This window comes from Mercurialis annua, linkage group LG4 (genome assembly GCF_937616625.2).
Source record: "Mercurialis annua linkage group LG4, ddMerAnnu1.2, whole genome shotgun sequence".
In the NCBI taxonomy this organism is placed as follows: Eukaryota; Viridiplantae; Streptophyta; class Magnoliopsida; order Malpighiales; family Euphorbiaceae; genus Mercurialis; species Mercurialis annua.
Window position 1 is genome coordinate 25197597 of NC_065573.1, and position 15682 is coordinate 25213278.

Here is a 15682-nt window from a genome sequence, read left to right on the forward strand (position 1 = left end):
TAAATTTATCATAAATATTCCAAATCAAATTTATTGATATCTCCGCCACAAATCCAAAAAAAAGGCGGGCAACATTTATCCTTATTTTGATTTATTGAATTATTGGTTTGGGTATTAAATTTTGTGGGTCAGTAGACTTTTTTCAGATTATAAAAAGGTCATTAAATAAATTTTTATTATAAAATAATCATCAAACTATATCTTTTGTTATGAAGGAGTTTATCCATATAAAACGTAACGTTTTCACACAAAAACACACATTTTTACTTACGTGATAAACCAAAATTAAAAAAAACATAGTTCGGTGATTTTTTTTGTAATAAAAGATATAATCTAATTATTTTTTTATAATTCATGAAAAAATTGATGTTTTTTATAACAACATAAATAATTTTATAATAAAAATATAGTTTAATAATTATTAGTGATTTTTTAAAATTTTAAAAAAAAATATCTAATAATCTACAGAATTTAATATCTTATTGGTAATCATTTGTGTGTTCGGCATATTCTCTTTTGGAATTGAAGAATGGGTCAGTAATGTTGAATGTCTTTGCTGGAATTGGCAGTACACATAAGAAAATATTACATTATATAGTTTTAGCAAGTCTGGTTAAAATGGCATGGAATCAACTATTCATTGTCTGTATGTTTCAATACTAATTGGAAGATTATTTAAATTTGGTGGATATGATATAGCAAGTAAATAAGGTTTCAATCTCCCTTTTCAATAAAAAAAATTAATGGTAAAAAACACTCAAATTTTTATGACTTGTTACAATTTAAACCAAACTTTGAATTTTATAATAATAGTCAAATTACATTTTTTATTGCAATAATAGCCAAGTTGATGGCCAAACTTATTTTTTCATTAAAATATTAAGTTATTGTTATTTATATATATATATAATAATAATATATTAAAAGTCACAAGAAATAGCAGCAGGGTTCGGGGCAGCTAACGAGTGACTCAAATACGTTCGCTCGTGCCTAACTCCCGTTAGTCACTTCTCTCTCTCCTCATTCCAGGGGTTTTGAGCGAATTCTGAGTAAAAATTCAAAAAAAAAATCACATTTATTATTGCAAAAATTAAAAAAATTTGTTGAAATTGCAATAAGTCGTAAAGGTTTGGGTTTTTTTTTATTAAGCCAAAAAAAATCATCAAAAATTACCTAATCATTTTGACTATTTTTTTATGGCCCTATTTATTAAAATCCTTAATTTTTTAATATTCAATTTTAATTATAGTAATTTATTTAAATTGGAGAAGAATATACAGATATATCTTCTAAATAGTTTTATGTATTCAAATTTTTATAATAAAATACAAATTAAAACAATATAAATAGTGTAAATAATATATTTGAATTTTTTTATTTTAAGTTGTACAAATAGATACAATTAAAATTAATAATTTGAAAACATGCAAAATAGAAAACTTTAAAAAGATATGACAAAAACGAATAAATCCAAGTAAAATAAAATATTTTTAAATAATTAAATCTAAAAAAAACACCAATTTCATAAAGAGGAAAATGATATAATTATTATAACTTTTTTTGTCTATTCTAGTTTGTCATCTTATGTTTTTAAGTTTTCATGATTTTCTGTTTCTTTCTGTTGTTTTTAGTTTTAGTTTTTGTATTTTTAGAACACATGGCTTACGTAATTGACACACACCGTGACGGTCTACAATAAGAACATTTCTGTTACTATACTAAATCAATCCCATAATACTAAATTTAATATTTACAAAAATACACCTCTATTACAATGCTTTATCATATACTAAATTTGTCGATAGTAAATTTGACATCAAATTTAACATATGCTATTAGGTGGCTGTGGACTTGGTTAAACCGTAAATTGACCCAAAATCAACCCGATCAAACTCAATTTGAAATAGGTCAATTTTTAAACCATGTCTAAACCGGTCTGAAACCGGAAAGAGGGCGGGCGAATTCAGCCAGTTCAAATTTTTTGAAACTGGAACCGTCGGTTCCGGTTCTATACCGACAGTTTTAATTTCGAACCGTCTATTTTCTAAAATATATACTTTAAGTTATCTATTATATATGTATATATAATTAATTATTAATATATCATACTATATTTATATATAATATATACTACTACAATTATATAAATAATATTTATTTATTTATTTATTTATTTATTTTTACTATATTTTAATCTATTATTCCTTTTAAATACTATTAATCTTATTTTATTTTATAGCAATATATGAATATATCAATCGTACATAAATAATTAATTATCAAACTTTATGATATATTAAATATTTATTTTTTAGTTTTAAGTATAATTTATTAATTGTATTAAGTTAAATTTCAATGAAAAGATAACAAGAAAAACCAATATATGAACTTTTTTTCACTCGGTACCTTTTTACAATTTACATCAGCACCAAAACTAGCAAAGGATCATTTTACCTCCATAAATTGGCACAAAATATCAAGCACTTCAAAATTAGAAAAAAAAAACACTTTTATCCTGAAATTGACAAAATCGGGTCAAAAATCCCCCTCCCCACTAGTGGTTGTTTTTCTAAGTGGTTTTTAATAGTAAAAGTTTAAAATAATCCTATATTTTTTTAACACTTTAAATTAATATGTAATAACTTAAAAAGGCAATTTAAAACCTTTAATTTAAAACGTAAAATAACAAATTAACTCCAAATTTTATATTTTTAACAAAAACAAATTAAAATTAAAAGTTCTTACTTAAAATTATTGAGTTTTGAAAAAAAACACTCTAACTCAACAATTTTTTTCCGGCCACCATTTATTTCGGCCACCCCAGAATTATGAAAAACAGATTTGTGTTCTTTACGATTCGTGAAGAAGACAAGACATGTTCTTGACGGAAAAAAGAGTACAAATATATAAAATTTAATATAATTATTAAATATATAAAATTTAAATTTATTAATTCATACTCAAATTATAGAATTTTAATATAATTATTTTATTTTTATGTTAATATAATTAAATTTAATTAGATTTATCTAAGAATTTAATTTTATATTTCATAAAATTATTCATTTTTATATTATTATATTATTATAAATAATGCAATTTATAAATGAAATATGCATTTTCGCAAATCAACTCATGATACAATTGTTATTTTGTGTTATAAATGAATTGTCATTTTTTCGATATAAAAATTGCTAAAGCTCAACACGAATTTTTTATTTTACGTGTTTGGTGAATTGAGGTAGCGTATTATAATCCCATTTTGAGAGGTCTACTTCTAGGTTGTTTCACTCTACTTTTCGTTACTGCTAATTATTAAGACGGCGTGTGGTTTATTTGGAGTTAAACTTTAAAGGAAATTAGGTCCAGCATCATCAAAGATCTAATTAATCTAACTTACAATACCCAGCTTGTTTGCTTTCTTTTTTACGATTCCCATCTTTTTTCTTGCATATGTCTTCTTTTTGTTTTCTTTTTCAATGTTAAAGCTTTCTAATCAATTCCTCGCTAGAATTTAGTGATCTTTTTGTTTGCATATCGCATTAATTCAAATATTTTTTTTTCTTTTTCAACCGCTCCATTTTCTCATGAAACGATTAATTAGTGTTTTTTTCAGTTTCAATTTCGTATTTCTCTCATAAAATAATGACTACGAGATCGATTTCCAAAAGAACCCACAAATCTCCCTCTAAATCCTTAATTGAAAGAATCCTTTAATGAAAAGGAATATTGATTTTGCCAAGCCCGCAGCTACTAAATTGCGAGTTGCGAATGATGATTTTGTTGATGACGACGACGACGATGATTTCCAGGAAAATCCAATACCAGTTAAATAGAAGGCTAATGTTTCTGTTGGTGACAGTTCTAAAGCTATTATATAATTGTTAAGGTATTGTATTGTTTTTGTTAGTTGCAATTTTTCGTGTATTTCATGTTATTTGTTAGTTATTAGGTATTAATATTGACAGTTTATTAATTTGAAACTCTTAATTAGTTTTTACTTAATGTTTGTTAATGAATGTCTACTGTTTTGTTTGTTCCTTTATATTTTTTATAATATATTAATGGTTTGCTATAGGTTTTTTAATGGTGTTTTTTATTTACCATGTTTAATGGTTTGCTATAGGTAGTCTAATTGTGTTTTTCCTGTTTAGCATATTCTATATATTTTTTTGCTCATATGTTTGTCATTTTAATTGTATATTTCAGGGTTTAGAGTATTTTCATTAGGCGAATGAGTATTTTAGCTGCTTGTGCAAAAATGACCAGTGTCCGATCCGAAAAAGTGTCACGACAGCTTGAAGAATGGGGTTGAGTATGTTTTTTCATTGTAAAACTCATTAATTTATTTTTATAGTTGTTGTGGGGATATTGTTAGGAAGGTGTGCCATGAAATGTCACAGAGAGATTTAATGTTCTGGTATTCAATTATCAATGCATGCTCATCATGGTGAAGTGGGTATTGCTTACGACATTTTTAGACTATCAAAAATATCTCAACTGTATATTCTGGTACCAAGTTGCTTGCAGTATTTTGAAATGGATCTCTCAAAATGTATTAATGTGTTTCAAGTTATGGTTAATATACACTCTCAAAATGTATCAAAGTGTTTATTAAAGGTTTACTAATAGATTACCTCATTGTTACTAAATTTCAGCAATAAATAATATATTACGTATTATTATACTATTATTGCATATTTACTATTAAGCTAAAAAAAATTTCAAAAAGATTTATTAATAGATTTTCTAATATTCACCGATAGTAAATCAAACTGTGTAAGGATACTTTTACTATAAGTTTGTTAATAGAATTTTATGTGTTTACAAACAGATTATCCAGTGGAAACTAATAAATATCCCAAGATTCACCAATAATAACACTTTGTATCAGTATAATATAACAATATATGTACTATTAAGATGCACAAAGTTTTCAAAAAAGTTTACTAATAGGTTTCTTTAATATTCACCGATAATAAAATAATTTAAATTGGGATACTATGGCTTTACGTTTATTAATAGGTTATTAAAGATTTACTAAATGGTTACATAATATTTTTACTAATAGATTACATTTTCAACTACTAGATAACCCAAAGATAACCAATAAACATACCTAAAGTTTTCTAATAAATCTTCAAAAATTAACCAATAAAACTTATTTTACATCCCTTTAATATTGCTATAAGTTTTCTAACAGGTTACTGAAAGTGAAAGTGTATTGATAGATTATCAAATCTTAATTACAATCAGTAGACAATTACTATCGTTGTTCGTATATTGTATAAAAGTTTATCAAAAGTTTATTATTAGTTTACCAAATAATGTATATATTATATAATTGAGAGGACCAACGGAGCTTCCTCATTGATTCTCGCAAAATAGAGCATTCTCATAGTTTCCAATTCTTTTAAACTACTTCAATTTTATTTAATTTTTAAATAAAGTTGAAGTTAAGACCATCTCTAACCCATACCCATTTTTAGGTATGGGTCTTGTTTTTCAACTCCAATCCATACCTATTTTCCACCCCATTTCTTTGTTTGTGAATAGTAGCAACCCACTTCTTGGTATGCACTATTCACACAAATCCATTTTTTGGTTAATTGGATATTTATTTTTTAATTACAATTTATATAGCTAACTTTGTAAATATTCATTTTAGTCAAACTTTTTATTAAATACCAATTAAATTTTTAATAATATAATCCAAATTTTTTTTATTGGTAAAAATAAAACAAATAAATTGAATTATTTAAATTAAATACATAAAATTTAAACAATATATTTTTTATTTAAACATAAAAATTACGTTACATTAAACATAAACATTACATTACATTAAACATTACGTTTTTGTTGTGCTATAGTGGAGATTTTTTCTAACAAATATTTGAGACCGCCAAATGCTAATGACATTGCTCGGTTACTCCATATTGGTGAGCAACGTGGTTTTCCTGGAATGGTGGGTAGTTTCGATTGCATGTATTGGAAGTGGAAAAATTGTCCTACAGCATGGGCGGGACAATATGCATGTCGTTGTGGAAAACCAATAATTATTCATGAAGTTGTAGCAGATTATGATCTATAGATATGGCATGCTTATTTTGGTATGCCCGACACTTATAATGATATTAACGTATTGGAGTCATCACATGTTATTTCCAATTTAACACAAGGTATTTCTCCTCCAGCTAATTATGTTATTAATGGAAAAGAATATAATATGGCTTATTTTGAATGTAATCTGTTATTTTATTATTAATATTTAAATATAATATGTTATTTTAATTTTAATTTTATTGTTTCAATTTTAATTATTATTTGTTTTATTTTTTATAATTGGACATTAAATAATATTAAAAAAAATATTTAATTTAATATTATTTAAGCATTATTAAATAATGAATAGATGAGGATGTATGTGCTTAAAATATAAATATAGATGTGAAATGGTTAATGGTCATATGTAGTAATATTAAATATAAAAGAGAATATATAGAGAATATTTTTTTGGTGTGAAAATGGGGTTATGGGTTGGAGTAAAAACACTGTAGCAAATCTAAAAGTGGGTAAATTGCAACTTAAAAATGGATTTTGGGTTGGAGATGTCCTAATAGATAACTCATATTAGTTCCCACTTTTTTTAAAACACTTATTTTAATTAAATTTTATCATGATTTTTAACATCCTAATCGATATGAACCACTTAATTTATCAATATAAATACATTACAATGTTTATTCTCTTTTTTTCCTCTGTGATTTCTAGCAATTAGGGTTTTATTTTTGCTCATTAAATTTGTTTGTAAATTATTTTATTATCATAAAAGGTGTATTTCCGATTATTGTAATCTAATTTTGTTTCTATCATCATGAGATAACACATGTTATGAGAAAAATGGATGCTACTAATAGTTAAGATTTAAAGGTATTGTATAATCGTTTTATATTATGTTTTTATTATTACTTTAATTTCACTTATTTTGGGAGGTTCTCCTAAGTCTGTTTCGATTATCTTAAGGACATACATCACAAAAAAGTAATTACTGAATAGTTACTTTAATGAAACAAATTAATGGTAATCATTAATTGATAGAATGTCAGTAATACTATCTTCAATTTTCATTAATCATATTATACTCAGCACAATTTTGTTTCCTAATCATGTAAATAATTTTCTAATTCTTTTATATCCATATGCAGTGCATTAATTTTTCATTAGAGTGAAAATCTGTGACATGGTTATGTGTTATTTTCACGACTCTCGCTTTATAGGAATTGAGTTATATATATAAGAGCAAACCTCTTTTTTTTGTCATGCAGATAAAGTTTTGATTCACTTACGTTTATGTTTGTTTAAGTGTTGATCTCTATATTTTTCAGCAATTGGACTTCGGTATATTTTCGAGTAGAATTAATAACCACACAAGCAAACAAGTGTTTTAATTTGATCAAAGTAGATGTTGAACAATATTAACTAGGCGGTTGTATTTGTGAAATTTAATTTGAATTTATTTAAGATATTATTATACAATTAACAGAGTTATAAAAAATGAGCTTGAAAGTCGATGCTAAACGATACAAATTTGGTAGTTGTGCTATTCATAAAAATAATAATTAGATAGTTGTGTTGAATTTAATTTCAAATTATTTATTATAATTAACAGAGCTATAAAAAATGAGCTTAGACTATAGTTTATACTTATTCCTCACTATAAAATAGTTACATTTCCAGAGATTGTTTTTTTCTTCATAAAACTCTTTTATAGACAAATAGAATTATTGTTTTGGGTGATATTTATGAAATCTTGCATGAATCGTGGGACTCTTTAAGTATTTAATCCATTACAGAAGTAGTTAGGATTAAATATTTTTTAGGTTACCGAACTATATTGTTTTTCCTAAATGGTTACCGAATTATAAAAAATTACAAAATAGTTACCGAAATCTATAGTTTTTTTACAAAATGGTTACCGAACTATAAAAAGTTACAAAACGGTTACTGAAGTATTTTTTTTTTTTTACAAATGAGTTATCATCTTAATGATGTGGACAAGGCAAATATGTATAGTAGGATAACCTTTTTGTAAAAAAACAACAGTTTGGTAACCGTTTTGTAAAAATAATTATAACTCGGTGACCATTTTATAACTTTTTATAGTTCGATAACCTTTTTATAATAATCTTATAGTTCGATAATTATTTTGTAATATTTTATAGTCCGGTAACCTTTTTGTAAAAACACTATAGTTCGGTGACCTAAAAAATATTTAACCCGAAGTAGTTACATGCAAATTTGAGGGGAAAATAATACCACTAAAAAATAATAAAATTCCAATACAAAAAACCTATAAAAATATAAAACATAAAAAGTATATCATAAATATATTCAACTTTTTAAATTATCAAATATTACAATTATTGCAACAAATTTTATTAGTTAGTATTTAAATTACGAGTTATTTTTGATTTCGTTCAAATATGCGGGCATACCACTATATATATTAAATTCTAATCTCTATATATCATAGCTTTCTAATTTATATTAACTTGTAATATTTATACATTATAGTCATGCCCGGCCTTAGACATAGGCCACTAAGGCTTATGCCTAGGGCCCCATATTCTAAGGGGCCCCATATTTTTATGGGTCCATTGAAAAAATAAATATTATACATATTAATTGATTATTTTGACGATAGGTGTTTTAATATATATTATGAAAATTAGTTAAACTCTTTAATAATTAGAAAAATAAAGTTTGAGGGCTCATATTTATTTGAGGCCCTTAAAATTCTATATATATTTATATTGATTTTTTTAATAAATTGGTTTTCTAATTTTTATTTTAATATTAATTAAACTCTTTAGTATTAATACCAAAAAAATCACAAATGATTTACATGTTTTAAACCGTTTAAGATAAATTTTTATGTATTTATCTTTTGAATAAAAAAAATACGCAAAATATGCCTTCTTTATTTTATTTTTATAAAAATACATTTTTAAAAAATTTAAAAAAAATTACCAAAAATCTACCAACGATCTACTAAAAATCTACCAATGATTTAAACAAAAGTATATGTTTGTAAAACAATTGAATGAAAAGAGAGCATATTTTTATGAAAAAAATAAAATGATGTATTTTTTAGAACAATTCGACGAAAATTGACATTATTGTAAGGAGTCTTAGAAAAATCGCCTAGGGCCTCATATTTTCTAAGGCCGGCCCTGATTATAGTGTTCAAATATATATTAGCTTCTAAACAATATAAATCATATATTTTATAGAATATTAATCTTTTAAACATAAAATCAATTTAGAATTAATAAGCTCACATTTTATATAAAACATTAATTTTAATATCTTCTAATTCTATACATTGTAGCATTCTAATATATATTAATTTTAAGCTCTACAAATCATAGTTTTCTAATCTATATTAACTTTACTTATAATATTTACACATTATAGTGTTCTTATATATATTAACTTCTAAACTATATAAATCATATATTTAATCTTTTAATAATAAAATTAATTTAGTATTACAACAATCTCATATTTTCTATAAAACATTTATTAATTTTAATATATTCTTCTACATATTTTAGTGTTTAAAGATATATTAATTTATGATCTCTACAAATCATATATGTTTTATTAAATTTTAATTTTTAAAAATAAATTAATCTATAATTTTGCAAACTCACATTTTATATAAAAAATTATTTAATTTTTATTATTTTAATATTATAGTTATTTAATTTTTACCTAATATAAAAGTTATTATTAAAGGAGCATTTATATTAGAGATGGTCGATATTTTCTAAATCACTTACATAATTTATATTTGTTTTAATGAGTGTTGTAATCTATATTAACTTTTAATCTCTACACATGACAGTGTTCTAATATATATTAATTTTAAATCTCTATAAATTATTTATTATAGAGTTTTTTTTTTAAAAAAATAAGTTCATATTTTATATAAAAAAATTTATTCAACTTATTTATTAGGTTGCATATGAATTTTTTCACATTTTTTGATATATGTTATTTCATAAATTATTTTTTAAAAATAAATATTAATTTGATTCCGCGTAAATACGCGAGACTTACGACTAGTTACCAATAATTTCTATAAGAAAAAAATACATGTAGTTTACTGCAAGTTCACTAACAGTTTATTAAACAACTACTGAATTTATAAAAATTAAAATGGTTAACAGCCAGCATTCATAGGTTTAAAAAACAAACTTATACTTATATAAAAAAGTAAAATAAAATAATCCAAACAAACCACTAAAACTAAAATCCATGTACTAGACAATTACAAGTTTTAAATTTTTTTCTTCATTTTTCTCTTTTTCGCTTCCTCATTCGTCTTTTTATATTCAACATCTCCACCACTTTCAATGTTTTCTTCCATCTTTATATTTCTATATATATACAAAAAAAATGCAATATGCTCCCGATGGTTTTTAATATCGGAATTCCAAAAAAATTGACTTTATCTGGATCAAATACTCCATAATTGTAAGAGTGAACGCTCTACAATCATTGTTTAAAAAAAACAACAATTGTATTAAAATAATTAAAATCTAAAACACATACCTATCTCGTTGAAAAGGAAGATCAAAAACAATTTCAACGTTACAAACTTTAGTTTCAGTGTTCACTAAGAATTTTTTATAAAGAAGAAACTTCAACATCACCTATAGTTTAAAAAATATTTTAACAAAAAAGAACAAGTAAAATACATATTTAAAATAAATTAACAAAAAGAGTTGACTAACTGTATATCAAATAGTTACTAATGGTCTACATACCTCAACAGGCAGTTTACAAACAAAATCACTTATCAAATCTTTCAATCGCCCAACTGAATCTTTATATCAGAGAACCGAGTCTCTATGAGTTAATTATCTGCAGCAGAAAATTCACTACATAAACATACCAAGCTCAAAATTGGTAATATCATTACAAAAATCTAAAAAAGTCACCAACAAACAATTGAATCGAAATGAATCATTAAAAAATTGAATCGGCATCCCTGGTGCTAAAAACCCAGAAAATCAAGCCAATTGTTTAAACCCAACAAAGTGAGAAACTAAAGTCGGCATCACCAATGACAGAGGAGAAACGCCAGAGCTGTTCATCTTCTTCATCATCAACGAGCTCCAAAATCTGAAAATTGCAATAGGATCAACATAAAAACTGAATCCACGAACAAAATCATTACTTGAAAATTCTAAACAGAAAAAATTTGACCGCGTCGAGACTTCATTGAGATAATGTCAAGCAAATGATCTCTAATTGTTGTTGTATTTGGTAAGGATCGACGACGACAGTGGTAATTAGAAAGTTTATTTAAAAAAAAAAATTAAGTCAAACCGTAATAAAATTATTCTTTTAATTAATGAGTAGCTGTGAAATTATTTTGCCTACTTAAATGTATTTGTAAAGAAAAACCTAAACTTTATTAGAGCTATATTCCAGCCCGTCATTGAGCAGCTTACTACCCAACTATGGTTCCAAGGGCCAATTTTTGATAATGTTGTAAAATCCATATTCATGCGTATAGTCCTGTTATTGAATTGTCCCTTTGATGCTATTCAGCCCAATAAAAACTCCAATTTTCAGAAATTTATTTTTAAAATTATTATTTTATATAATATCATATATTCATTATTGATTATGAATGAATAAAATATATTAGTGTAATTTGAAATCCACAATTATTTCCGATAAATCTCTATTAAAAAAAAGGTTTTATTATATACTGTCCCACCAAGTTATCTCCTTATCCTTTTAATCAAATCATAATAATTTTTTTTTCTTTCAACCTCATTCCAATCCCAAAATTATAATTGCTAATTACGATTTTAATTCGTCGAAAAACAAATATCAAAATTCCAAAAAATCGGCCAAAAAAAATAAATTAACAATTTTTTTCAGGTGAGACGCATCCAGATTGTGTCCCATCACATGGTGGGACGTTTTGAGATTGCGTCACACCATATGGTGGGATGCAATATGAGTGCGTCCCTATGGAATTATTTACAGAAATTAAACAAAAAATTTACCGTGCTATTTCATCCTTTTTCTCGGTTAGATTTCGACATTTTCATCTAAAAAAATTTGTTATCCGTTTTTTGTGTTTGAATGTGAGTTGAGAAGAATTAAACATGAGTTTTAGAATTAGAAAAAGATAAAAGGATATTTAGGTAAAAAGGAGGACAATGCCTAGTAAGCTGAAGGTGGTAAATGTAGTTCACTTTAAAAAAAGGCAAAATAGTTTTTTTTTTAAATCCACTTTTTATTTCTTTTTCAATTATATTGTGACACTATACAATTGGCAATTTTGTACAAATGTGCATCTTTCACTTTTAATTGTATTCGCAAGTATTAAGTTGATTTTTTTTCCGTTCGAAAAAAGTTCAAATAAATCATTCATCTTGATTTTTTTCGAGCACAAAAAAATTTAAATAAGTCATTCATTTTGAATATTTTCGAGTGAATAAGAGTACAGTTGAGAGTGAAATGTGTAAATTTGGACAAAATTATCAATTTTATAAAGTCAATATATATTTGAAAAGGGACTATAACTTTGGTGTTTTTAAGATATTTTGTTTAAAAAAGGATAAAGAACTATAATTCTCAATTTGTTTTTAAAAATATGTTTACTTGTATAAATTATTCGGTGAGTAAGCAATTTATTAGTTTTCATACGCATGGCATGGACTAATGGCAGGAACATTTTAAATCGACATGACAATATCATATTTGATTCCCCCTAAATCTAATATAATCAAGAGAAGATAAATACTTATAATTTTTAGAATAATTAAATTACTTATAATTATCTTACTCGCCAAGAACTTAACTTTTCTAATTCAGCTTCAAATGATGCTGAAAAGTTAATTAGACTAAATCACTCTCAACCACCAAATTTGGGAATAATGTGATTCACTAGTAGAAGTTACAAGTAAACAATGCGGAGAGAATTTGTTTTGAAATTTGTGGAAGAATTTTATTCCACAATTGTTCAGTGTACATACCACTTAAAATAAAATTTATTGGATTAACATTTTTAAAAAGCACAAAGATCGCACATTTTATAAAAATCAAGCACCTTTATTTTCTTCTTTATTTTCTTTTAGCATTCAAAAGATAAAGAAAAAAATCATAGTAGACTATATTCATATTACTCGTGAATAAAGCCAATTATATTACAACACGTCGTTATCAAATTATCGCATTCCTGACATATTGGATTAACATTTCCATGTTAATGTAAGAAGAACCACCTTTTTCAATTGCATTTCTAGCAATTTTCCCAAGTTCTCTTGCTCTCTTCCTTCTATCTTCCCCCTCTTTCCCTTTATCAACAACTTTTTCAATTGCATATTTGACTTGTTCTCTCTTCATCACTAGTCCAAATTTATCTTCCAACCCCCATAATACTGCTGCCTCAACTCCAACACTAACACCAATTTTCAGCACTTCAACTACCAATTTTTCATTGTAAAATTGCTCGGCGAATAACGGGCAGGCGATTATCGGAACGCCAGCTGATACGCCTTCGAGCGTTGAATTCCATCCACAATGTGTCAAGAATCCTCCTATTGATTTATGAGATAAGATTAACAATTGAGGGGACCAGCCTCTAATTATAATTCCTTTTTCTTTAATTCTGTTTTCGAATTCGTTTTCCCATACCCATTTCTCTAATTCCTCTGATTTTTCGCCTTTTCGTATCACCCAAATGAACGGCTGATTTGATGATTCTAGCCCTAGACCGAGCTCGACGAGCTGCGTAGCCGTGAGTCCACAAATGCTACCGAGACAGGCGTAAATTACAGACCCTGGTTCCTTCAGGTCAAGCCATTTCAGCAACCGTGACTCGTTTATTGACGCCTTTTCGCCTCTTTCGGCTCTGTCCAACTCTGTTTTGTTGCAAGCTGATACCGGTCCTATACACCAAACTTTGTCTCCTTTAACTTTTTTGTACTCTTTTATGTATTCTGTTTCCAATTCTTCAAATGTATTTACTATAATCCCAATTTCTGTAAGTTCAATAGCTCTGATATTTTCTCGAACATCGCGTAAATCCTCCGAGCCACGGCTCAGTATTTCAGGTAGCTTGGCTCGTGTCAATTCGACACGATCAGGCAAGTCAGGAACTACAAAAGTCTCGAACCTGGAGACGGTCTCGTGTACTTTAGACACTTCGAGTTTATGCGTACACGAGAAAGAAAAACAACCCATTCCGTCGAAAAACAATCTCGGAATTCGGAATTTCTCCGCTGTTTTTATCGTCCAGGAAAGATTCTTTCCGGCGATTATGCAACTCGGACGAGGCTGCAATGTTTCAAACAACTCTTCAAATTGATCCTGAAGCATACCTGAAGCATTATAGAAGTTTCTGATTAAGTTCCTGGAAGAAATCTGATCCATGTTTTCGCATCCTTCCGGCAATCCAGCTTCAACAGCCGGAAACCGGAGTTCGAGAAATTGAAATTTGAGATCGGATGGAACGGAATGCTCGACGGATGATCGGAATTTGATAGCGTTGAGCGGTGTAGTTACTACAGTGACGATCATGCCATGGATTGCTAAAAGCTTGCCCATGTCTATCATGGGTAAAAGATGGCCTGGTGAAAATAAAGGTATCAGAACAAAATGAAGTTGATTGAGCTGAGACGCCATTGAAATGGACTGATTAAGAAGCTTATGAGCTTTGTGGATTAATCAGATTGCTGATGAAAATTCTGAAATTAACCCTTCAAGTCTGTTGCAATGGTTGACTTCAGTTGAGATGTTAGATCTGTAAGTAAAGTTTAGGGAATAATAATCTTGAGGTCCCTGTACTTCAATTTATTTTGATTTTTATGGTCTTTGTATAATTATTTTTTTAATTATAGGTCACTTTCCAAATAAAAATTAGGAAAATTATTAAGAGACTCCACGTCAGTATCTTTTGTTGCTATTAATTGTGTATTATCATTTATGTAAATAAATATTTAAGGATTAATTAAAAAATTGATTAAATATTACAGAGTTTGGCTGGATAATAAAATCTACAAAATTTAGATTAAAAATAGGACTAATTATATATCAAAATCACCATTTCTATACAAAATTTTAATTTTATCACCAACTTTAAAAATTGTCGTCATTATCTATTAATTTTTGGCTTAATACATCTGCGTGTCCCTGCACTTTTCTATTTTTGCACATAAGGTCCCTGCACTAAAGTACCCCATTATTAAATCCCTGCACTTTAACTTCCATCATCCCAAGGTCCCTCTGTTAAGGTTCTGTTAGCGCGTGCAGTACACGCGCCGTTAATGAGACTAGTATTCAATTTTGTAGTTTGATATATATAAATAAGGTCCCTGCACTTTTAATTTATACAAATAAGGTCCCTACACTTTAATTTTATGTAAACAAAGTCCTTATAATTGTTTTCATATAAAAATTTATTTTAATATATATATTTTAAAAAATATATAATTTTTAATTAATAATATAAGATGTTAATGCAATTTAATTAACTTTTTAGAATGTATAAATTAACAATAAAAATATTTTTTAAATTAATAAAAATATAATTATTTTTTATTTTTTATTAGAAATGGAAGCAGTCAGCTTTGTTTTGTAAGTATAT

At 26.3% G+C, this 15682-nt stretch overlaps 1 protein-coding gene across 1 annotated transcript; it reads right to left on the bottom strand.

The window, feature by feature from the left end:
* Positions 1-13183: 13183 nt before the first annotated feature.
* Positions 13184-14893, bottom strand: LOC126676293 (UDP-glycosyltransferase 73C3-like). The gene has a single exon (XM_050370465.2). It carries the CDS (start codon positions 14719-14721, stop codon positions 13258-13260), a length of 1464 nt encoding a protein of 487 aa, XP_050226422.1. The 5' UTR covers positions 14722-14893; the 3' UTR covers positions 13184-13257.
* Between the last annotated feature and the right edge of the window lie 789 nt (positions 14894-15682).